Source organism: Elaeis guineensis, chromosome 3, assembly GCF_000442705.2.
Source record: "Elaeis guineensis isolate ETL-2024a chromosome 3, EG11, whole genome shotgun sequence".
In the NCBI taxonomy this organism is placed as follows: domain Eukaryota; kingdom Viridiplantae; phylum Streptophyta; class Magnoliopsida; order Arecales; family Arecaceae; genus Elaeis; species Elaeis guineensis.
The window spans coordinates 48,991,222-49,015,545 of NC_025995.2; the positions used below are offsets into that span (position 1 = coordinate 48,991,222).

General features: G+C 42.7%; 1 protein-coding gene across 6 annotated transcripts in view; it reads right to left on the reverse strand.

Moving 5' to 3' along the window:
- LOC105035537 (organelle RRM domain-containing protein 1, chloroplastic) overlaps positions 1 to 24,324 on the reverse strand; it is an 80,235-nt gene that overhangs the window by 14,965 nt on the left and 40,946 nt on the right. The window contains exon 7 of one of the 6 annotated variants that reach the window (XM_029261981.2): positions 11,912 to 11,988. The exons of the other annotated variants lie outside the window; for them this stretch is intronic. Coding sequence (XP_029117814.1) covers positions 11,927 to 11,988 — 62 coding nt within the window. The 3' untranslated portion in view covers positions 11,912 to 11,926. Of the gene's footprint in view, positions 1 to 11,911; positions 11,989 to 24,324 lie in introns of those variants that run through there. 6 annotated transcript variants of the gene reach the window in all.

The window sequence follows — 24,324 nt, forward strand, 5'->3', positions numbered from 1 at the left end:
CCTACCCTTGCCCTCTTCGCCGACCCCGAAGTTGCAGCGCCTTTCCTCTTGTGGGTCTTGAGACCCTTGGCTAGCATCCAAGCCGCGTCTGCGTCTATATCTGCAATGAAAGAAGATCGCCACGGCTTAAAAATAAAATAAAAGAAAAAGGAAGCAGCGAATGAAAAAAAAAATAAAAAAAATAAAAATACCGACAGGGTTGAGAGAGCTTAGGCCGACGTTAAATAAGAGTTGCTCCTTCAGAAGGTCGAAGAGGAGAGGAGCTGGATAAGCCTCGAGTTTATTGGAGGCTTCAAGATCGTCCCTTCCCAGGCTAGAAGCCCGACGGACGGAATCCCTCAAGGAGCCCCAAGGGGGCAACCCCAGCTCCAAGGTCGGGCATCGAACGTAGAAGTACCTCTCCTTCCAGTTGTGGATAGAAAAAGGGACGCCTTTCAGCAACCCTTTTCTACCGAACTGGAGGGAGAAGTACCACCAGTCCTTTGCCGAGGGATGACGCTTGAAGGTATAGAAATTTCTAAACAAAGAAAGGGTTGGCCGAACTTCAGCTAAATGACAGAGGGAAAGAAATCCTATCAGAAATCTAAAGGAGTTCGGCGCTACAGAAACTAAAGAAATATTTAAGAAGCGAAAAAGAGCAATAACAAAAGGTGGAAGCGAAAGTCGAAGTCCGGTGCGGAAAGCTTCTTGGTATAAGCAGAAGCAGCCAGGGGGAGGGGCGCTGGCCCGGCCAGTTGGTCCGAGAAGCTCCAGCTCGTACTTCGGAAGAATCCTCCTAATCAGTGAGAGTTCGTCCGGAGTCAGAGAGCTGGGAATGATGTCTGGTACAAAGACCGGACGAGGTCCATCTACAAAACTAAGATTTTAGGAGGCTGAAACGGACGAACTCCTAGAACTGCTAGAGGAGGAAATGTTGGAGGACATTTTGAATCAAGTGAAAACCCTAAAAAATCCCGAAAAAATTGGAAAAAATAAGAAACAGGGCGCTCGTGAAAAACCGAACAGACGGAATGCAAAGGAGAAAAAACAGAAGAACAAGAAAAAGAAAGGTTCCAGAACTAACCTAGGCTGGTCCGAGAGGTGCAGGAAGGCAGCGAGGGTGATAGGGGTCGACCCGAAGAGTGCCTAAGACCAAGGGGGAAATTGGAGGAAGACAGAGCTCTCGGGAAGGAACCGAAGAGAAATCTCAGGCAAAGTGAAACCCCTGAAGGAGGGGGGCGGGCTTAAATAGGCCTCAGGATCCGACGCAATGATAATTGCAGATCTCTTTTGACCGATCTACAACCGCCACGTGTCCCACTCATCATGGCAGACGGCTGACGACTGACAGAATTATTATTGCGTCGTACCTAGAGCAACGTTCCAGCGAAAATTCCAAAAAAATCTTTTCGCATTACCTCGATTTGAAAAGACTCCCGCACCAGCGTGCCAAACGCCAAAATATCTGAAAATCGAGTACGAAAATCGAGGGGAACAACTTCGGCTGTGAAAATTTCTCTATACTTTCTTCGTTCGAAACCCGAACTCGAAAATAGAGAGACTGGTGTTGGATATAAAATAACCCCAGCCGAAGTTCGTAAGAGGCCAACCCTTCCAGGACTCTCCCGACTTCCAACCTTGTACGGCGTCTTTCTGAACTCCCCCGGCTGTCCGAGCTTCCACAATACAATCCGGACTCCTCCAGTAGTCGACCTTCCACAGTGTCCTCCAGATTCCTCCAATGGACGAACTCCTATCGTGCCATCCGGACTTCTCCAATAATGAGCTCCTCCATTCATCTATCGGGCTGTTCCAAATGCTCTCTGGGCTTCACTATCAGCCGATTTTCTACAGTGATCGACAACTCTCCGAATCTCTTCCAGACTTCTTCCAGCCACGATCGACTTTACTCTGAACTTCTTCCGAACTTCTTCCGAACTTCGTCAATGACCGAACTTCTCCAGCAGTAGGACTTCTACAGTAACCAAACTCCATCCAAGTTTCTATGGTGGTCAACCGCCTTCCGAATTTCATCCGAGCTCCTACAAGAGCCGGACTCCGTCCGAACTTCTACAGCGAATGAATCCCAGACGAACTTCTACAACGGACGGACTCCACCAGCTGGATCTCTACTCCGAACTTTTATTGCAAGCGGACTTCATCCGAGCTTCTACAATAAGAAGTCTCCATCCGAGCTTCCACGGCAATCGATCTTCGTTCGAGCTTCTACAATAAGCGACCTCTTTCCGGACTCCTACAAGAATCGGACTCCGTCCGAACTTCTACAATAGAATTGAATTCCAGACTCCTCCAGCGGTCAACCTTCCACAGTGTCCTCAAGACTCTTCCAGCGGACGAACTTCCACAACGCCTTCCGAACTCCACTATCGGTCGACCTTCTGCTGGATTCCTCGTGAAACCGGACCTCTCCAGCGAACAATCTTCAGACGAGCTTCTACATCAGACAAATTTCAGACGGACTTCTCTAGCAATCGGACTCCTGCCAGACTTCTCCAACAGAAAGTTCCCGTCCGAGCTTCTACAGCAGATGACTTCCGTCTGCAGCACCAACAGCATCCAACCACAGTTAACCCGTCAGCAACCTCAGAAACATCCAAGCTTCTCTCAGATTGCTGAGGCAGAGAGCTATTCCGCTCCACCAGACGTCCCAACCGAGCTTCAGCCGTCCGGCCCGAACTCTCCGATAAGTCGCGACAACGGATATCACTCCATCCTCTGTAACAAACTCCACGTGACCCCACCACTCTCTGACAAGTCGCGACAACGGACACCACTCCACTCTCCGTAACAAACTCCACGTGGCCCCGAACGGCCCACTGACACCACTACTCTTCGTAACAAACTTCGCGTGGCCCCGAACGGCCCACTACCAGGCAGTTACGGACGTCGCTGTCAATCAGTTACGCTCTCCCGTCTATAAAAGAGACCCCCCAGATACGTTCTTCACTAAGCTCTAAACTATCTCGAAACTCTGCTAAAATTCTATTCGAGTGCTCCATTTCTGTTGAGGTAGAGTACTGACTTGAGCGTCGAAGGATCTTACCGGAGCACCCCCAACTCCGGTTTAGACTTCCCTTGCAGGTCCCGGCGGCGGCCGCGATCTCCTCAACTCCAGCTTCTCCGACATCGGCAGAATTCTGCACCAACAACTATTTCAAGTAACCTTTGCATGACCACAAGTCGTGTAGCCCCGACTGTTGAGTCATTGTAAAGGCCGTTTAGGCATTGGCGTAAATCATTGACAGTCTGAGGGTTATAGAAATAGTGGTGTAAAAATGAACTTTTTGTCTATATCGTCCTCTACCAGTTCCTCCTCCAGAGGTGAAGATGCCAGTATGGATGGGGCTCTAATTGAGCTATCCGAAAGGCAATTAGAAAAGTGGGTAATCCCTAAAGTACCAAGGAGTTCTGTAGATAGAAAAAATTGAATTTTACTAGATTTCAGTGTCAAAATAGTAAAAAAGACAATATCTATATCAAATGACCATGAAATAATACCTATAATAACACAAACTTTTAAAGAGTCATAAATCAAAATATGAATTTCTTCATATAGGATTAATCCAAATAGCAGTCAAGCCTCTTATCAGGAAAGGACTAAATTCAGCAATCTTTTTATCTTTAAAAGATGATAGATTTATGGAATACCAAGATGCATTACTAGGAATAGTTGAATCAAGTTTATTCGAAGGTCCAATTTATTTCAATTGTAATACAGACCTAACTGTAAAAGTAAAAGACAAAAACATTCTAAAAGCATTAGAATTAGAGGTAAAACTTCATAACTTGAAAACGCTATCAGGATCCTACCCTACGGCAATTTTAATTAGGATGTATTACAAAACCCTAAATATCTTAGATCATATTGGTGTAATAAATAAAAGGACCTTAAGACAAATAGAATACTTTCAAACCGATCCAAGCAAAGGAAATGTATTTGTCCCTAAAACACTAATATAAGATCAAATATCACTTCCAGATGATTGGATCCTTAAAAAATCAGTTCCGACAATTAGGCAAGAAAAGAGTCATTTAGAAAAGTGGTGTCTATTAGGTTTAATAGATCCAAACTAATTAGAATCCATAGTTGTAGGTTAGGAAATGAATCAACCCATATTGGTTTCCCGTATAGGTCAAGTTGTTCGACCTCTATAAAGCCCAAACTAAACTAGATAGACTTTACACCCACGGTGCCTCAAGCCAAATATGAAGAAGGCCCATCCTTTCCCAGGATATCAGCCACTTACGCTGAGGTTGCAGACCCAGAAATTTGCACCATAACCCAAGAATTTGGGATAGATAAGACCGTATTAAGAAAAAAATTTTATTCAAACGAAAACAGAGGGAAGAGACAATTTCTTTAATAAGTATGATAAGAACCAAAGAGATAAGATACAAGAGGAACATTATTCCATTTTAAGAAAAGTAAGATCCCAAATTAAATTCTTTGATTGGTTTGAACTCAATAGGCCTAAGGAAGTTAACATGATTGGAAGCAAGATTATAGTTTCTTGACAAGATAGAAAAGGAAGAGTAACAGAAAAGGTTCATCCTCCCTTACAGGAAATAAAAACCCCCATCAAAGACACGAATAATAGCTTCTCTATTTAAGGTAAAATCCGACCCTTCAGAGAACTCAAATGGTAGGAATATTAAAAATATCATAGAACAAAATAATTTTACCAATCAAAATCAAAAAACAATAGGGGACCAACTTATAAGGATAGAAGACTTAGTAAGGAAAGAAAAAATGGAAGTAAAACCTAAAGAATCAGTTCCTATGTTCAAACCTTTTGAAATTCCAAAAAACCAAAATAAACTATTACAAGAGAAAAACCTTCTTCATGAAATAAACAAAAAACTGGACACACTAGAATTAGTCCATTCGGTCCTAGATACCCCTGAACGATCCGACTGAAGAAAATTTATAACAGTCCTAACACAAGAAAATCAAGATAACCAAATTGACACTCAATCAGAATCGTCAGTAAGCTTATCGAGCTCAAGTCAACGTCCAGATCTAGAAATCAACAAAATTTATTGTTGGGCCAATCCACAGCGACCTTATTATCCAAGGCCCACACTACCAGACATGGGCTTAGAAGAAAAATCTCTTATTCATCAAAACCAATAATCAGCCAACGCCATTTGAGTGGAACATAGATAGGCCGACTGAATATAATATTTTAAATATGTTACAAGAAATAACCATGGTTTCTACGGCCTACAAAACAAAAGGCAATATCCCTGATCATGCCATAGCCGAAGCTCTAATTGCTAGTTTCACAGGCCAAATCAAAGGATAGTGGGACTATTACCTAGATGACTTAGATCGTCACCAGATCTTATTTGCAATAAAAAGAACTGTAGATGGCCAACCAATTAAAGATAAAGAGGGAAACAAGATCTAAGATGCTGTATCCACCCTAGTCTTTGCAATAGCAAAACATTTTATAGGAGACCCCCCTAAGTTTAGAGATAGGACTTTAGAAATATTAACCAACCTGAAATGCAAAAAACTGCAAGATTTTAAATGGTATAAAAATGCCTTTTTAACTAAAGTCTTAAACAGAAATGATTGTAACCAATCATTCTGGGAAGAAAAATTCTTAGCAGACTTGCCCACAGTTTTCTCAAAAAAAAAAAAAGGGACTAAATTAAGAAACAAATATGAAGGAAAAATACCTTACAATAGATTAACATATGGAGACCTGATAAACATAATCAATGAAGAAGGATTATTATTATGTAATGAATTAAGACCAAAACAACAGTTAAAGAAAGAACAATTAACAAGTAGAAAGGAATTAGGAAGTTTTTGTGAACAGTTTGGTTTACAACCAATTAAACATGAGAAAAGATAATTCAAGAAATATAGCTCTGGTAAAAAATGCCAGAGGGAAAAACCTTCAAAATCTAAATGGTTCACACAAAAACCACCTATAAAACAAAACATTTTTCAAAAACAAAAGAAAGCAAAAATATCAAAAAAGATAACCATTCATTAAAAAAGAGAACACACCGGTCTGCCATAAATATGGCAGAGCAAGCCATTACACCAATAAATGCCGCCTAAAAATCAAAATAAATGAAATAAAACTGGATGAATCAGACTTAATTAATTCCATAAAAGACAATTTAAAAACCTTGCTTTTGACTATTAGCTCAGACCCCTCAAGCTCCGAAGAAGAAAACCAAATGAGCCAAAGTGAGGTGTGTAAAGGAGAAATTTGTGTCATCACCAAAGAACAAGACTTATTATTAGAATCCATAGATAAAATAGATAACCCTAAGACTAAGAAAGAATACTTAATGAAACTCAAGGATTCCCTAAAAGAAGAAAAGAAAAGTAATAATTTTCAGCCGTGATCTAAATAACATATTAAAACATTTTAACGCAAAGGAAGAAAAATCTGTAGATATAAGGGACTTATAGAGAGAAATAAACCATATAAAAAGTGAGATCTCCCAAATAAAAGAACAATTAAGCAAAATCAGCTCAAGTGCTCAGAAAATTTTACGAGAAGAAGAACCCAATTTTATTGATCTAATAACAAACATAGCTATGCAGAAATGGTATATAAAAATTATAGTAGTAATAGAGGATTTTAACCTAGAAACTATTGCCCTTGTTGACTCAGAGGCTGACTCCAACTATATATAAGAAGGATTAATCCCCACTAAATTCTTTGAAAAAACCAAGGAAAAACTTAACACAAGTGGATCTGAATTAAAAATCAAATACAAACTAACAAACTCATTCATCTGCAACAAAGGAGTCTATTTAAAAACTCCTTTTATTCTAGTTAAAAACCTTAGCCAAGCAGTAATACCAGGGACACCATTTTTAATATTAATCAAACCATTTCAAGTAGATGATCATGGAATAAAAACACAATTTTTAGGAAAAAAATTAGTATTTGAGTTTATTCAACAGTCATTTAATAAAAAAATAGATTTTCCTAAAACTCATGCAGTTAATCAAATCTCTAGGAAACAAAGACAGACAGAATACTTAAAAGAGGAAGTAAGTTTCAAAAGAATAAAAGAACAATTAAGAAATCCAGAAATTGTTAAGACAATCCAAAAGATATAAGATAACTTTTTAAAAACTTCATATTCTGATTTACCAAATACATTTTGGGATAGAAAACAGCATGAAGTCACTCTCCCCTGTGAGAAATCCTTTGATGAAAAAAATAATACCAACAAGAGCCAGGCCTATTCAGATGAATAAACAATTATTAGAACATTGCAAGAAAGAAATCAAATCTTTATTAGCCAAAACATTGATTAACTCCGATAAGTCACCATGGAGCTGTGCTGCCTTTTATGTACAAAAAAAGACAAAATTAGAGAGGGGTGTTCCAAGACTAATAATAAATTATAAACCATTAAATGACGCCCAACAATGGATAAGATATCCAATTCCTTTAAAAAGAGATTTACTAAATAGAATAGGAACTAAAATTTTCTCCAAATTTGACTTAAAATCAGGGTTCTAGCAAATCCAAATAAGTAAAAAGCACAAATATAAAACAGTATTTACAGTATATTTTGGACAATATAAGTGGAATGTTATGCCCTTTGGTCTACAAAATGCCCCTTCAAAATTTCAAAAAATAATGAATGACATCTTTACTCCATATACCCAATTCATAATAACATATATAGATGACATTTTGGTTTTCTCTAGCTCTATTGAACCACATATAAAACATTTACATATATTTGAAAAAGAAATCACAAAAAATGGCTTAGTATTATCAAAAACAAAAATGAAACTTTTCAAGACAGAAATAAGATTTTAGGATGTAAGATAAAGATGGGAACAATTAGACCCATTCAGAAATCCTTAGAGTTTGGAAATAAATTTCTAGACCAACTAGTAAATAAGACACAATTACAAAGATTTTTATGAAACTCAAATTACATATCAGATTACTACCAAAATATAAAACCAATCACCAAACCCTTTTAAGATAGGCTAAAGAAAAACCCTGCACCATGGACAAATCAACACACAGATTGTAAGAATGATAAAAGCTCAAATAAAAACCTGACCCTGCTAGCATTTAGCAGATCCAGAATTATTTAAAATAATAGAAACAAATGCATGTGAATTAGGATATGAAGGTATTTTAAAACAAAAGAGAGGAACAAAAGAAGAATTAGTCCAGTAGAATTCAGGCATATGGAATCAAACACAAAAAAACTATTCAACAATAAACGAGGTCTTAGCTATAGTTTTATGTATATTAAAATTCCAAAGTGATTTGCTAAACCAAAGATTTCTTTTAAGGATAGATTGCCAATCAGCAAAATATATTTTGCAAAAAGATGTAAAAAATTTAGCTTCAAAACAAATATTTGCCAGATGGCAAACGATTTTATCTATTTTCAATTTTGAAATAGAATTTAAAAAGGAAAAATACAACTCTTTGCCCGACTTCCTTTCACGAGAATTCCTATAAGGGACTTCAAATGGCATGCCCTAAAAGACCGGCTACTCCTAGCTCCACTCAAAAACAATCAAAACAAGACTATTCCCAATCCACAAGCTCCTTAAGCCATGTTCCGAAACAACTCCTTGCACCCAAACCAAAAATCTGGTATAATATAGTGACTCAAGAAGAACAAGAATGGAAAGAATCAGAGTCCTAAAATGACGAAAGAAGAAATGGCAAGTTTAGCTCAAGCTAACCCATGCCTTTTACAATTTGAAACCTTCCAGAAGGCAATTCTAGAAATTTCAACCCAAAATCTTCAACTCGTCTTTAAAATCCAAAATGGAAGTTGGGACTTTTGACCCAACCCCTCTTCAAAAAGGCTTTCCAAAATCCACAACCCAATATTTTGATAAAAAACTTCCTCAACTAATAGTAACAGTTGAGGACGAGTATGTGGCAACAACCCCAAGGATTACTATTTATCTTCCTCGTTGCAATTTTTACTATTTACAAATTTTTTGAAACATTTAGAGTAACCTTTTTACTTAAAGGATTAGAACCACTTTCTCTTCTTCGCCTCTATCTAGTTTTCCTTAGATCGTAATAAACTTGGTATTAGAGCCAGGGATTTGATTAACTGTTTGAGTTTTAAGGAAATCTATTGTTTTATTAAACGGCTATTGAATAAACTCAAATACTAATTCTTTTCTTAAAAATTGTGTTTTTATTCCATGATCATCTACTTGAAATGGTTTGATTAATGTTAAAAATGGTGTCCCTAGTATATTACTGCTTGGCTAAGGTTTTAACTAGAATAAAAGGAGTTTTTAAGCAGACTCCTTTGTTGCAGATGAATGAGTTCGTTAGTTTGTATTTGATTTTTAATTCAGATCCACTTTCTGTGTTAAGTTTTTCCTTGATTTTTTCAAAGAATTCAGTGGAGATTAATCTTTCTTGTATACAGTTGGAGTCAACCCCTGAGTCAACAAGGGCAATAGTTTCTAGGTTAGAATCCTCTATTACTACTACAATTTTTACATACCATTTCTGGATAGTTATGTTTGTTATTAGATCAATAAAATTGCGTTCTTCTCCTAAAATTTCATGAGCACTTGAGCTGATTTTGCTTAATTATTTTTTTATTTGGGAGATCTCACTTTTTGTATGGTTTATTTCTCTCTGTAAATTAATTTGGGATCTTACATTTTTTAAAAAGGAATAATATTCCTCTTATATCTTGTCTCTTTGGTTCTTATCATACTTATTAAAGAAATTGTCTCTTCTCTCTGTTTTCGCTTGAATAAAATTCTTTTCTTAATAGGATCTTATCTATCCCAACTTCTTAGGTTATGGTGCAAATTTCTAGGTCTGCGACCTGAGAGTAAGTGGATGACGTCCTGGGAGAGGATGGGCCTTCTTCATATTTGGCTTGAGGCACCTTGGGCGTAAAATCTACCTAGTTTAGTCTGGGCTACACAGAGGCTGAACAACTTGACCTATGCGGGGAACCAATATGGGTTGATTCATTTCCTAACCTACAACTATGGCTTCTGATTAGTTTGGATCTATTAAACCTAATAGACACATCACCTTCAAGGTGAGTGATAATTGTTTCTAAATGACTCTTTTCTTGCCTAATTGCCGGAATTGATTTTTTAAGGATCCAATCATCTGGAAGTGATATTTGATCCCATATCAGTGTTTTGGGGACAAATATATTTCCTTTGATTGGTTTGAAAGGATTCTATTTCTCCTAAGGTCCTTTTATTTATTACACCAATATGATCTAGGGTATTTAGGGTTTTGTAATACGTCCTAATTAAGATTGCCACAAGGTATATGAAGTTTTACCTCTAATTCTAATGCTTTTAGAATATTTTTATCTTTACTTTTATGATTAGGTCTATATTACAATTAAAATAAATTGGGCCTTCGAATAAACGTGATTCAACCATTCCTAATAATGCATCTTGATATTCTATAAATATACCATCTTTTAAACATAAAGGATTGCTGAATTTAGTCCTCTCCTGATAAGAGGCTTGACTACTACTTGGATTAATCCTATATGAAGAAATTCGTATTTTGATTTATGACTCTTTAAAAGTTCTTATATTATTATTGGTATTATTTCATGGTCATTTGATATAGATATTGTCTTTTCAACTATTTTGACACTGGAATCCGATAAAATCCAATTTTTTCTATATACAGAACTCCTTGGTACTCTAGGGATTATCCACTTTTCTAGTTGCCTTCCGGATAGCTCAATTAGAGACCCATCCGTACTGGCACCTTCACCTCTGGAAAAAGAATTGCTAGAGGACGACCTAGACAAAAAATTCATCTTTAAACCACTATTTCTACAACCTTCAGATTGTCAACGATTTACGTCAATGCCTAAATGGCCCTTAAAACGACTCAATGGCTGGGACTACGTGACTTATGGTCATGCAAAGATCACTTAAAACAGTAGTTTACCGAAAAACTTTTTCTTTAAGTAATTCTATATATATATATAGTCGGGACAGAGCATACCATTATCCGTATCTGACTCTAACGCGCTTCAGATTTTTTTTTTAGAACTTGTACCTGCCCTGGATTGTAATCGGATCAGATAAAACCTATCCCATTCAGGTCATATCGGATCAAGTCAAATATTCAATGGATCGAACAAAAATGCCATCCTTAGGCATGCCATACTATATAGGTACTGTATCAATACACCATACCATTCCATACCGACACTATAATACTGTAGCAAACCGCGTACCGATACTATAATAGGATTTTACCGATATAGAGTCTGATACCAAGATGATGAAACTTACTTAGAACTCATGAAGTCAAATGCACATTAGTAAGTCAAATGATTTACAAATAACAATATTATTTTCAAATGATTTACAAATAACAACCCATTGAATACTCAATAAAGCATTCCACATCTACATATTAGTGCATGCTACGACCACACTCTAGCATACCAAGATATTCCAGCTATGGCAGTAATTAAAGGTTCGATACTTGATTTCACCGTGACTGAGTCCTAAAAATTTGCATAAAAAAAGTGAACCTTCTTAAGCAAGATTCATCATACCAGTACTGCCCCACATCGGATGTATCATATCATACCAATACTTACCGATACTCCACAATCAGGGTTTAACGAGTCTCAATACACCAAACCAAACCTCATATTGGACATACCAACACTACACCAATACGAGGTCTAGTACTGAGATTGCAAATCTTGTTCTTATGCATTGGCAAATCTATAAACTACTTGACCCTTCAAATCATGCTACTAATTGATGTTCCAAAATGGAATTAGGAAATATAAATAGTAAAATGCCTTGACTAAATATAATGTCTTAAAATGTGTACTTAAGGCATACAAAAAATATTGTATTATCCAAATCATTGATTCCCAAATACCTGCAAAGGAATGTCTAAGCCACTACAATCTCTGTCTCTCAACCTATTGGTGCCCATGTTGCACTAGATTTGACTGAATACTTCAAGCATCCAAATGGACCTTCAAAAAATGAAAATTCTTCAATTGGGAATAAGATCATTTATAGAGATGAGGAATTTACCAGATAAATCATGCCTAATGGGAAGTTAAGAGTCTCATTTGCATGAGGACCATAACCCATAAAGCATCAAAATCCATCTACAAGAAACAAGTCATACCCTCCTTTCATTCTTCTCTCTCACTCTCTCTCTCTCTCTCTCGTTCCCTTCTGTGTTTCCATAAAGCCTGATGTGTTGGTGCATAAGACTCTTGTAGCTTCTCCTCTGAACCAAGGTGAAGCAATACAAGGAGATTTTCCAAGTGACAACATAAAATGGTGCTTAACCAATCAAAAGGTATGCTTCCAATTCCGATCTTGTTAATTAACAGATTGGTATTAGACAAGAAAGTAGAAACGCAATATAACCAAATCAAAACACTTGTGTCAAGGAGAAAAGTCCACAGTCCTAAATGCATAGCTATAAATGTATTAACACTTGTCTCAAAACGGGGTATATCTACATTGGAATGTAAGCATTTAAGGATAAGAGGAAGAAGAGATTGAGATCAAGGACAAAAAGTGGTAGAAGAATGGTTTGTAGTGGAATCCACCATATAGATTCACATAAACATTCACTCAATTCTTTTCATACTGTGTGATTTATATTGATATAACTGTTTATATTCCTTAACATTAATGTATTAGACCATTCCTTGGACACATGCAATATTTACTTTATAAACTATAACTGATGAAGCTTTCAACAACCACATTCATAAACCAAAACAAGTCAATAAAACCTAAACACCAATTAGTAACAATCTAGTAAATACCATATAACTAGACTTTTGGCTTGGATTAGCGATTTTGAAGAGCTGCATATCAGGGTCTGTTACCATTTGAATAGTGACCGTTGTGGACCTTTTCCATTTGTGCTTTAAGATTCATGCTTGAACCCTTCCCATCTTGCTCGCCGGCGACTGGCTTGGTTGCAGCGAGCATCGGCGCCGGTGTAGATGGCAAGCCACCCTGAGACCCATCCTGGAACTTCATCGCCAAGGGTAGGTCGGAATCAAACTAGAGGGCAGTGCAAGATCGCACCATGTGGGTCTCGCTAGAACCGTCACCGGAGGTGGAGGAGCTCATTAGACGGTTCCCAGAGGTGGTCGAGCTCCCGAACATTAGATGGTTCCCAGAGGTGGTTGAGCTCCCGACGGACGCGAGGGTGGAATCGTAGGCGTGGGCAGCCTCGCGGTGGAGGTGAGGAGTCTCGATCGGAGATTGGAGGTGGAAGCGTGGCAAGGGACTTTCGGTTGCGAGCGGAATCGAAAGCGGAGCTAGCGGGCTCCAGACTGGAGAAGGGCCACCTTCTCTTCTATTTTAAGGATGCCGGGGAGAGGGACTTGGTTCTCCATTGGCCGTGGGTGGTCACCGGCCAGGCACTGGCTGTGGAGTCATGGCGACCTAATTTTGTCATCCAAGGGGCCCATCCAATCGGCCTTGGTTTGGGTCCATTTGCCGTGGCTCTCGGTGGAGTTCTAGGGGGCGATCTGGGGCGTTCTTCGCCTAGTCGGGGAACTGCCATCAGTAGATGAGTGCATAGTGGCGCGGAGGCTTTGCTTCACCCAGGCATGCATGAAGATAGATCTTTCTCGGCCGTTGTGACCGGGAGTGCTGATCAAGGGACTAAAGGGCCCTTTCTGGCAAGAGCTTTGTGTATGAAAACATCGACAGGTTGTGTCTTGGGTGCAGGCGATTCCATCTTTCGGAGACATGCCCGATCGAACGGGGAGGAGATCCGATGGTCAGCCATGCCCGAAGAACATAATCCAGGCCGAAGGAGAGGAGATGGGGATGGCGACCGGAGGGCCATGCTTGGGACAGTGGCTGGTGGCTGTCCGTCAACAGTTGCCTCGACCGAAGGCACCCATCGACTTGGGGAAGGTGGCTGAGTCGACTTGGCCCACTTAGTCGGAGCCTCAATTGAGTTTGGCAGGCTCGGACCAAATCGATCCGACAGCTGGATCAAACCAACCAAGATCGCATGGTGGCGATCGCCCCACCAACCAAGGCCCGGATTAACGGCTGAATTGAAAGATGGGGGTGCTGAAATGGGCGTCGAAAATGGGGCGAGCTTGAGCCTAAGTGCAGTCCGACCCACTAAGAAGTTTGGCCCATTGGTCCTGAGCCAAGTCGCGAGCGACGAACCATTTGCGGGCACTGTAGCAGATGGGCCCCCTGGGCCTGGGTCCAATCCGGTAGAAAAATTAGGGTCAGGCTTAGCCTAGCCCAAGCATGCCCAACCCCCTGAATTTGATGCAGATCGGCACCTATGAGGCCCAATGGGCAGAAAGTGGATCCTAGGTGTTGGAATTTCGTATGTGCGCATGCATGTGTATTTCAAAAATTTTTATTTCGAAACAACACAGCGGAATTAAAGATTAAAACTCTTTTTAATCTAAAATATGCATGCATAAGAACAAAGCACACAAAGATCTACTTCATATGCTGAAATTAACACATACTGATTTTATATTGAAATTAAATATGTCATCGGATCACATACCTGTTTTGCTAATCTTTTCTTTGAATCTGGATCTAGAAGATGGGTTCTTCCTGAGCAGCATAAGTACCCGATCACTACGGATATCCACTCAGGATCAGCCTAGATCAGCCCTCTTTGATGTAGATCTTTCTTTTTCAAGAAGATCTTCCTGCGAATCTGAACAAAGTCTGGATCTTTTGATCAATCCATGATTTTTCTTTTCTCTTCTCTTTCTTGATCTTCTTTTCTTCATCTGGAAGCAACCAAGAGCTTGAAACCAACAAGGAAGAGAGACGCCCAAACAAGCTTTGGGCGTGGAGATGGTGGACACCCAGCTAGTGTTGGGCGTTGGAACCAAAAGGGAGGAAAAAAGGGAGGCGTGGGGGCTGATTGGAGGCTTGGAGCAATCTGATTTTCTGATGAACAACTCTTAAGGGAGAGCCTTTTAAATAGAGAAAAAATTTGAATCCTATTCAAAACCAAATCAGCCACCTAATATGAGTCCTAATCGCATTAGGACTCCTTGTAAGCCTCACCTTTCACCATGCCTAAGTGATCCAAGGGGGCGCCAACCTCTAAGGCTCTCTCTCACATGCCAACTAGACAAGATGGGGCGCCCCTCCCCTGTCCTTCACGTCACCAATCAAGTGGGCACGCCCACATTTGATCAAATCAAGTGGCGCCCCATGAAATTCAATCAAAAAATCAATTAGGGGTTTGGACCCCTAATACACATGATCCAAAACTCTGAGCACCCAACATTTAAAGCCCTATGAATCTAATTTAAGTTCTTAGCAGGTAATTAACTCGAATTAATTCTTATCAAATAAATAATTCAAGTTTAAAGAGAAACTTGGGTTCAATTTTGTGCCAGCAAAGTTACCTTGAATCGAGTAGGATTTCTCCTAACCCAATTGAGACTTCATAAGCTCAATTACTTAATCTAGATCTAATCCCTTTGTTGTGTGACCCCATAGGTTCAATGCTGTCTGGTAGTGAAATATACCATGATCTCCATCATGTATCATTGAAACTCTTTTCAATGGGTTGAAACGATTCCACTCTAACTCAACCAAGATCGTCAATCCTGAACGATCCTAATAAGCTCTCACAATCCACCAGTGATACCTAGCAGTATGTAGTAGCAATCCAACAAAATCAAAAAAGAACCTCAAAATGCAGTTCCCATGTGATTCAGTGCCTTTATCATGAGTCCCGACTAAATAGTAAGTCATGGATAAATCATCAAATCTCATCATCAGTCATATGATAAATTCGATTAGCTCTAGTCAAATTATAATTCTCATGAAAACTCTTTTCCATCAATCACACTACTGTAGCCACAGACTTACGGACTCAGCTTCTCAAATCTCATAGGACCACTCTTTTCTATCAAGATCGATAGATTCCATTTAAATGCGCATCATACTTCTCTAGTGGACCAACAATCGCCAACATACACTACAAAGACTCAGAGACCATATTTTTGCATCAGTCAAACTCCAGCAGCCTTACTATGAACAACCGTGCCATCGTAGTGTTGTGCAAGGTTCCAGCGCACATTTGATGAGATCCAGAGAGAGGTTGGTAGCCGAAGAAGACTCAGTGAGACTCTGGGAGAGAATGGTAGCCGAGGGGATTCGGTAAGGTAGCCGAAAAGGATTTGATGAGACTCTAGAAGAGGATGGTAGTCGAGGAAATTCGGTGAGACTCAGGCTGGGGTTGGTAGCTGAAGGTGGCTGATGTATTGACAATAATTATGGGAGTCGACAAGGAGAATCGACTGGTGCCTAGTTGGTAAGATTAAATAAGTCTAACCGTCTAGCCTGCTGATTGAGGGTGATCTAACTTGATGCGGATCAACTCAGGTGTAAAATCCCTGTGCCTAGCGGATAAAGGCTAATAAACCCCACCTCCCAATGGACATTTGCCTTTTGAAAAGTTGGTTAAGAGATACGGTCCTTACATGTGGTATCAGAGCGAGGTTACATATTCGAAACCCAGCAGGCCCCCAGAGAGTTAAAAAAAATATCACTGGAGAGAAAAATTGTGCAAGGTTCCAGCGCACATTTGGTGAGACCCAGGGAGAGGTTTGTAGCCGAAGAGGATCCGATAAAACTCTGAGAGAGGATGGTAGCCGAGGGGGTTCGGTGAGGTAGCTGAAGAGAACTCGATGAGACTCTAGAAGAGGATGGTAGCCGAAGGGGTTCGATAAGACTCAGACTGGGGTTGGTAGCTGAAAGTGGCTGATGTATTGACAATAATTATGGGAGTCGACAAGGAGGATCGACTGGTGCCTGGTTGGTAAAATTAAATGGGTCTAACCGCCTAATCTGCTGATTGAGGGTGATCTAGCTTGATGCGGATCAACTCAAGTGTGAAGCCCCTATACCTAGTGGATAAAGGCTAATAAACCCCACCTCCCAATGGGTATTTGTCTTTTGAAAAGTTAGGGGCTACGATCCTAACACGTAGGTCAAAAGACTATTTACACAACTACAATATCGAGATGATCACTGATGATTGAATAGAAATCCACATGATCTCTCATATGATCACACTCAGTACTAGTTGTTCTCTAATAACTATCCACACTTATCACTCAGTGTCTTTACACTGTAGACCAGACTCATCTATCCCGAAAGAAATGATCTACGCACCGGTCTATCTGAATTGATCACCATTCTCATGATGATATTATAATCGAGAGCAATTTAAAAATTAATTATACATGCCTCTAATTCTCAACACCTTGAAAATATGTATCGTAAGTATTAATTCTATGGACGATTCAAAAATACATCACACTTGAATGAAAATAAAATACCCTTTTATTGATCAAATCAATGTTTTAAGTACAAAATTTGTATCCTAAAATGATACAATGTGTCTGCCGAATTGGCTTCTAAGACATACATCCAACAATCTTCCACTTGAACTAAAGTCAATTGACCATTAATCTAAATCACATCTTCTCAAACTGGACTTCCATCTTTGGCTGGCTCAATTGCTTTGTCAGCATGTCTGCCACGTTATCCGTGGAGTCTACTCTTCACACCTCGACATATTTTTTTTCAAGATAGTCGTGTATGATGTGACATCGTCGCTTGATGTGTTTGAATTTCTGATGAGATCTCGACTCTTTAGCAAGTATTATGGCTATGTTGTTTTCACAATACGATGGTATGGCATCCAATGTCATTATCTCAATCTCCACAATGAACTTTTTAAACCAAAAGCCTTACTTTGCAGCATCCAAAGCAGCGACATACTCAACTTCTGCGATCAAATCCGCTACGATGGGTTGCTTGAAATTCTTCCAGCTAACTGCGCCACCATTGCATACATACACATCCTGACGTAGACTTTCTATCATCAGGATCAGACACAGTCTGAATCAGTATATCCCTTGATCCGCAACTCAGATCCTTTCCAAAGACCAAGAACAAATCCTTAATTCTTCTCAAGTACTTGAAAAAAATTTTTTATAGCTATCCAGTGCTCTTCGTTTGGATTCGATTGATACCTGCTCGTAACACTCACAGCAAGAACAATATTAGATCGAGTACATAGCATGACATACATGAGACTCCCTATGATCGAGGCATAAGAAATCCTACTCATGCATTGAACTTCCTCAGATGTAGTCAGACATCATCTTGGAAAGACGAATACCATACCTAAGAGGTAGAAGCCCACTTTTAAAATTTTCCATGCTGAACCTCTTCAGCACTTTTTCTATGTACAATTTTTGTGACAGACCTAACATCCTCTTAGATCTATCTTTATAGACCTTAATTCCAAGAATATAGGATGCTTCTCCTAGATCTTTCATAGAGAATTCCTTAGACAACCATCTTTTGACCAAGATTAGTATGGGAATATCATTCCCAATAAGAAAGATATCATCCACGTACAATACGAGAAATGTTATTGCACTCCCACAGATTTTTTTGTATACACAGAGTTCTTCATTTTTTATGAAACCAAACGATTTGATCGCATCATCAAAACGAAGATTCCAACTCCGAGAAGCTTGCTTTAATCCGTATATGGACTTTTGCAGCTTGTAGACTCGATGATCAACTCATTGGATGTGAAATCCAAAGACTGCTCCATGTAGATATCTGCCTCAAAAGCAGTTTTCACATCTATTTACCAAATTTCATAATCGTAATAAGCTGCAACAACAAGCAGAGTGCGGATGGATTTCGGCATGGCTACAGATAAGTTTTCTGATAATCAATGCCTTCATGCTGACTAAATCTTTTACCACGAGCCTAGCTTTATAGGTCTCTACCTTACTATCTGCATCTATTTTCTTTTTGTAGATCCATTTACACCCAATGGGTACTATACTCTCAGATGGATCCACTAAGATCCATACTTGGTTCGAGTGCATCGAATCAATTTCTGACTTCATTGTATCTAATCATTTTTCGAAATTGATGTCAGACATCACTTTGTCAAAGATATTCGGATCATCTTCATGACCCTTATCTCCCATAAGGAACATTTCCTCTACATCCTCCATAAGCATATCCATGTACCTTTCAGGACAGGAGATCCTACTAGATCTACGAGATGGAGCATCTACTACTGACTCATGAATAATGAGTTCCTAAGGATCTATAGCTCGTTGCTTTTCGGAGACTTTCTCTTCGAGCTCAATCAACCTTCCACTACCACTATCCTTGATAAACTGTTTTTTTAGGTATATGACGTGACGACTCACAATCACATTATGATCATGTGGAAAGTAGTAATATCCCATCGATTCTTTCAGATACCCTATAAAATGAGCTATGACAGATCTATCCTCCCATTTATCAGCCATCTGTCTCTTCACATAGACCAGACATCCCCAAGTCGTTAGATAACCTAGACTCGGCTTTTTACCATGCTATATCTCATATGGTGTGGTAGGAATAGATTTTGAAAGAACCTTATTCAATAGATATATTGCAGTTAACAAGACATGTGCCCAAAAATATAAGAATAAATCAGTGAAGCTCATCATGGACCTGACCATATCTAATAGGATCCTATTTCTCTTTTCGAATATCCCGTTGAGCTGAAGTGTTCCAAGAGGAGTCCATTGAGAAACTATGCCGTTATTCTTAAGATATCTCAAAAATTTTTAGACTAAGATATTCACCTCCTCGATCAGATCGAAGAACTTTAATGAATTTGTCTGATTGTTTCTCTACTTCGTTTCTGAATTTCTTGAACTTTTCAAAGGCTTCAGACTTGTATTTCATCAAATACATACCCGAACTGTGACAAATCATCGATAAAGATGTAGCTATAACCATCCCTGATCTACATATCAAATGGCCCACACACATCGGTGTAAATCAGGATAAGTATTTCAATGGCCCTTTCTCAATGCCCCACAAAAAGTAGCTTGGACATTTTTTCTCGAAAACAAGATTCATAAGCCGAGTACGCCTCAGAATTAAAAGAGTCAAAGATCCCATCTTTTTTCAGTTTTTTTATCCTGTCCTCTCCAATATGACCGAGCCTAAGATGCCACATATACTTCTGGTTAATTTCATCTCTGAATCTCTTTTGACCTACGATACTCACTACTTGCTCATTTATATTCACATTCGCATCAACATGTAAGTGATAAAAATTATCAATTAAAAGACCACATACAACCAATTTATTTCGCAAATAAATAGAATAAAAGCCTTTATTAAAATTAAAATCAAAACCATCCAGTGTTAGTATATGTTGGGTATAAAATACCCACAGCCGAAGTCCTCAGCAGAATCAACCCCAAGGGGGACTTCGCCCGGACTCCTACGGGAGCCGGACTTCGCCTTTAACTTTAATTGCAGGAAGACTCCGCCCGGACTCCTACGGGAGCCGGACTTCGTCCTCGACTCCAACGGCTGCAGACAGACTTCGTCCGGACTCCTACGGGAGCCGGACTCCGCCGACAACTTCAACCGCAAGTAGACTCCGCCCGAACTCCTACAGGAGCCGGGCTCCGTCCTCAACATCAACTGCCGGTAAGCCTTGTCCGGACTCCTACGGGAGCCGGACTTCGCCTTTAACTTTCATTGCCGGAAGACTCCGCTCGGACTCCTACGGGAGCCGGGCTTCGTCCTCGACTCCAACGGCTGCAGACAGACTTCGTCCGGACTCCTACGGGAGCCGGACTCCGCCGACAACTTCAACCGCAAGTAGACTCCGCCCGAACTCCTACAGGAGCCGGGCTCCGTCCTCAACATCAACTGCCGGTAAGCCTTGTCCGGACTCCTGCGGGAGCCGGACTTCGCCTTTAACTTTAATTGCAGGAAGACTCCACCCGAACTCCTACGGGAGCCGGGCTTCGTCCTCGACTCCAACGGCTGCAAACAGACTTCGTCCGGACTCCTACGAGAGCCGGACTCCGCCGACAACTTCAACCGCGAGTAGACTCCGCCCGAACTCCTACGGGAGCCGGGCTCCGTCCTCAACATCAACTGCCAGTAAGCCATGTCCGGACTCCTACGGGAGCCGGACTTCGCCTTTAACTTTAATTGCAGGAAGACTCCGCCCGGACTCCTACGGGAGCCGGGCTTCGACCTCGACTCCAACGGCTGCAGACAGACTTCGTCCGGACTCCTACGGGAGCCGGACTCCGCCGACAACTTCAACCGCGAGTAGACTCCGCACGAACTCCTACGGGAGCCGGGCTCCGTCTCCGACATCAACTGCCGGTAAGCCTTGTCCGGACTCCTACGGGAGCCGGACTTCGCCTTTAACTTTAATTGCAGGAAGACTCCGCCCGGACTCCTATGGGAGCCGGGCTTCGTCCTCGACTACAACGGCTGCAGACAGACTTCGTCCGGACTCCTACGGGAGCCGGACTCCGCCGACAACTTCAACCGCGAGTAGACTCCGCCCGAACTCCTACGGGAGCCGGGCTCCGTCCTCGACATCAACTGCCGGTAAGCCTTGTCCGGACTCCTACGGGAGCCGGACTTCGCCCTTAACTTTAATTGCAGGAAGACTCCGCCCGGACTCCTACGGGAGCCGGGCTTCATCCTCGGCTCCAACGGCTGCAGACAGACTTCGTCCGGACTCTTACGGGAGTCGGACTCCGCCGACAACTTCAACCGCAAGTAGACTCCGCCCGAACTCCTACGGGAGCCGGGCTCCGTCCTCAACATCAACTGCCGGTAAGCCTTGTCCGGACTCCTACGGGAGCCGGACTTCGCCTTTAACTTTAATTGCAGGAAGACTCCGCCCGGACTCCTACGGGAGCCGGGTTTCGTCCTCGACATCAACGGCTGCAGACAGATTTCATCCAGACTCCTACGGGAGCCGGACTCCGCCGACAACTTCAACCGCAAGTAGACTGCGCCCGAACTCCTACGGGAGCCGGGCTCCGTCCTCAACATCAACTGCCGGTAAGCCTTGTCCGGACTCCTGCGGGAGCCGGACTTCGCCTTTAACTTTAATTGCAGGAAGACTCCGCCCGGACTCCTACGGGAGCCGAGCTTCATCCTCGACTCCAACGGCTGCAGACAGACTTCGTCCGGACTCCTACGGGAGCCGGACTCCACCGACAACTTCAACCGCGAGTAGACTCCGCCCGAACTCCTACGGGAGCCGGGCTCCATCCTCAACATCAACTGCCGATAAGCCTTGTCCGGACTCCTACGGGAGCCGGACTTCGCCTTTAACTTTAATTGCAGGAAGACTCCGCCCGGACTCCTACGGGAGCCGGGCTTCGACCTCGACTCCAACGTCTGCAGACAGACTTCGTCCGGACTCCTACGGGAGCCGGACTCCGCCGACAACTTCAACCGCGAGTAGACTCCGCCCGAACTCCTACGGGAGCCGGGCTCCGTCTTCGACATCAACTGCCGGTAAGCCTTGTCCGGACTCCTACGGGAGCCGGACTTCGCCTTTAACTTTAATTGCAGGAAGACTCCGCCCGGACTCCTACGGGAGCCGGGCTTCGTCCTCGACTCCAACGGCTGCAGACAGACTTCGTCCGGACTCCTACGGGAGCCGGACTCCACCGACAACTTCAACCGCGAGTAGACTCCGCCCGAACTCCTACGGGAGCCGGGCTCCGTCCTCGACATCAACTGCCGGTAAGCCTTGTCCGGACTCCTACGGGAGCCGGACTTCGCCTTTAACTTTAATTGCAGGAAGACTCCGCCCGGACTCCTACATGAGCCGGGCTTCATCCTCGACTCCAACGGCTGCAGACAGACTTCGTCCGGACTCCTACGGGAGCCGGACTCCGCCGACAACTTCAACTGCAAGTAGACTCCGCCCGAACTCCTACGGGAGCCGGGCTCCGTCGCCAACTTCGACTGCCGGTAAGATCCGTCCGGCCTCCTACGAGAGCCGGACTTCGCACCTGACTTTAGTTGCAGGGGACTCCGCTCGGGCTCCCATGGGAGCCGGGCTCCGCCCACGACTCCAACCGCAAAGAGGACTCCGTCCGGACTCCTACGGTAGCCAGACTCCGTCATCAGCTCCGACCGCTGCCGAACTTCAGCCGACGGATCTGCACTCCCAGGCAGGCCACAATAACGGCCACGATCCTGCTCCACTTCCTGCGGCGGATTCCGCGCAGCTCCATCACTCCCTGACAGGCCACAGTAACGGTCACAGCACTGCTCCACTTCCTACGACGGATCTCGCGCAGCTCCACTACTCCCTGGCAGGCCACAATAACAGCCACGATCCTGCTCCACTTCCTGCGACGGATACCGCGCGATTCTCCCATCGCTGGTGAGTCACGACAACAGACGCCGCTCTACTCCCCGCGGCAGACTCCACGTGGCACACCCCGGTGATAGCCACGGGTCCACTCCACTACTCTTCGCAGCAAACTCCGCCTGACCCTGGGCAGCCCACTGCAGACGGTTACAGATGTCGCTATCAGGCTACTGCCCCCTCCGCTCATAAAAGGGGGCTCCAGATACGTTATTCGATAAGCTTTCATCTTTCATCTAAAAACTCTGCTAAATTCTCCGTTCGAGCACTCCATTCTTGTTGAGGCAGAGAACTGACTTGAGCATCGGAGGGTCTTGCCGGAGCAACCCCACCTCCGGTTTAGACTTCCTTTGCAGGTCCCGGCGGCGACCGCGACTTCCGCGACTCCAGCTTCTCCGGCGCAAGCGGATTTTTGCACCAACAGGATTGGCGTTAGAGGAAGGAGCCTGTGTCTTCGCAGTACCCTTGTTCTTGAAGGAGCGTTCAACGGAGCCGCCCCCGATCGTCTCCTCCGACACCCACTCCTTGTTTCCCCCATGGGATCCATACTTGATGCCTCCTCGCAAGGCGTCCACGCGACGGTCCACGGCCTCCGCGGCCAGATCCCAGGCTCCGGCCTCCCCTCCTGTTTCTCAACCTCCTCCTCCGGCGGCGGCGGTCGGCGCGGAGCAGTTTGACCTGCTGGCGCAGCAGGTCAGAGGCCTAACCGAAGCTGTGCAAGCTATGCAGCAGCAGCAGCCGCAGGCATCGGTACGCCCGGAAAGGGCGTCCCCAGAACACCAGAATCCGGCGGCGGGGCGGGCCACCTGGGCCAGCCGCCCCGTCCTTCCTGGGAAAACGAACCCGAGGGTAGAGAGCCCTCAATCGGATCACGACTCCACCCCTGGAAGATCCCTGCCCCGTTCTGCCAGAGGACCCTCGAGACTCGAAGTCGAGAGGATTTCCTAGATCGGAGGCTCCAGGAGATGAACCGGCGGATCGAAGAACTCCGCCATGCGTCCTCCGCTTATGGTGAGGATATTTGTACTGACCCTCCCTTCTCCCAAATGATCATGCAGGAACCAATCCCGCCAAACTT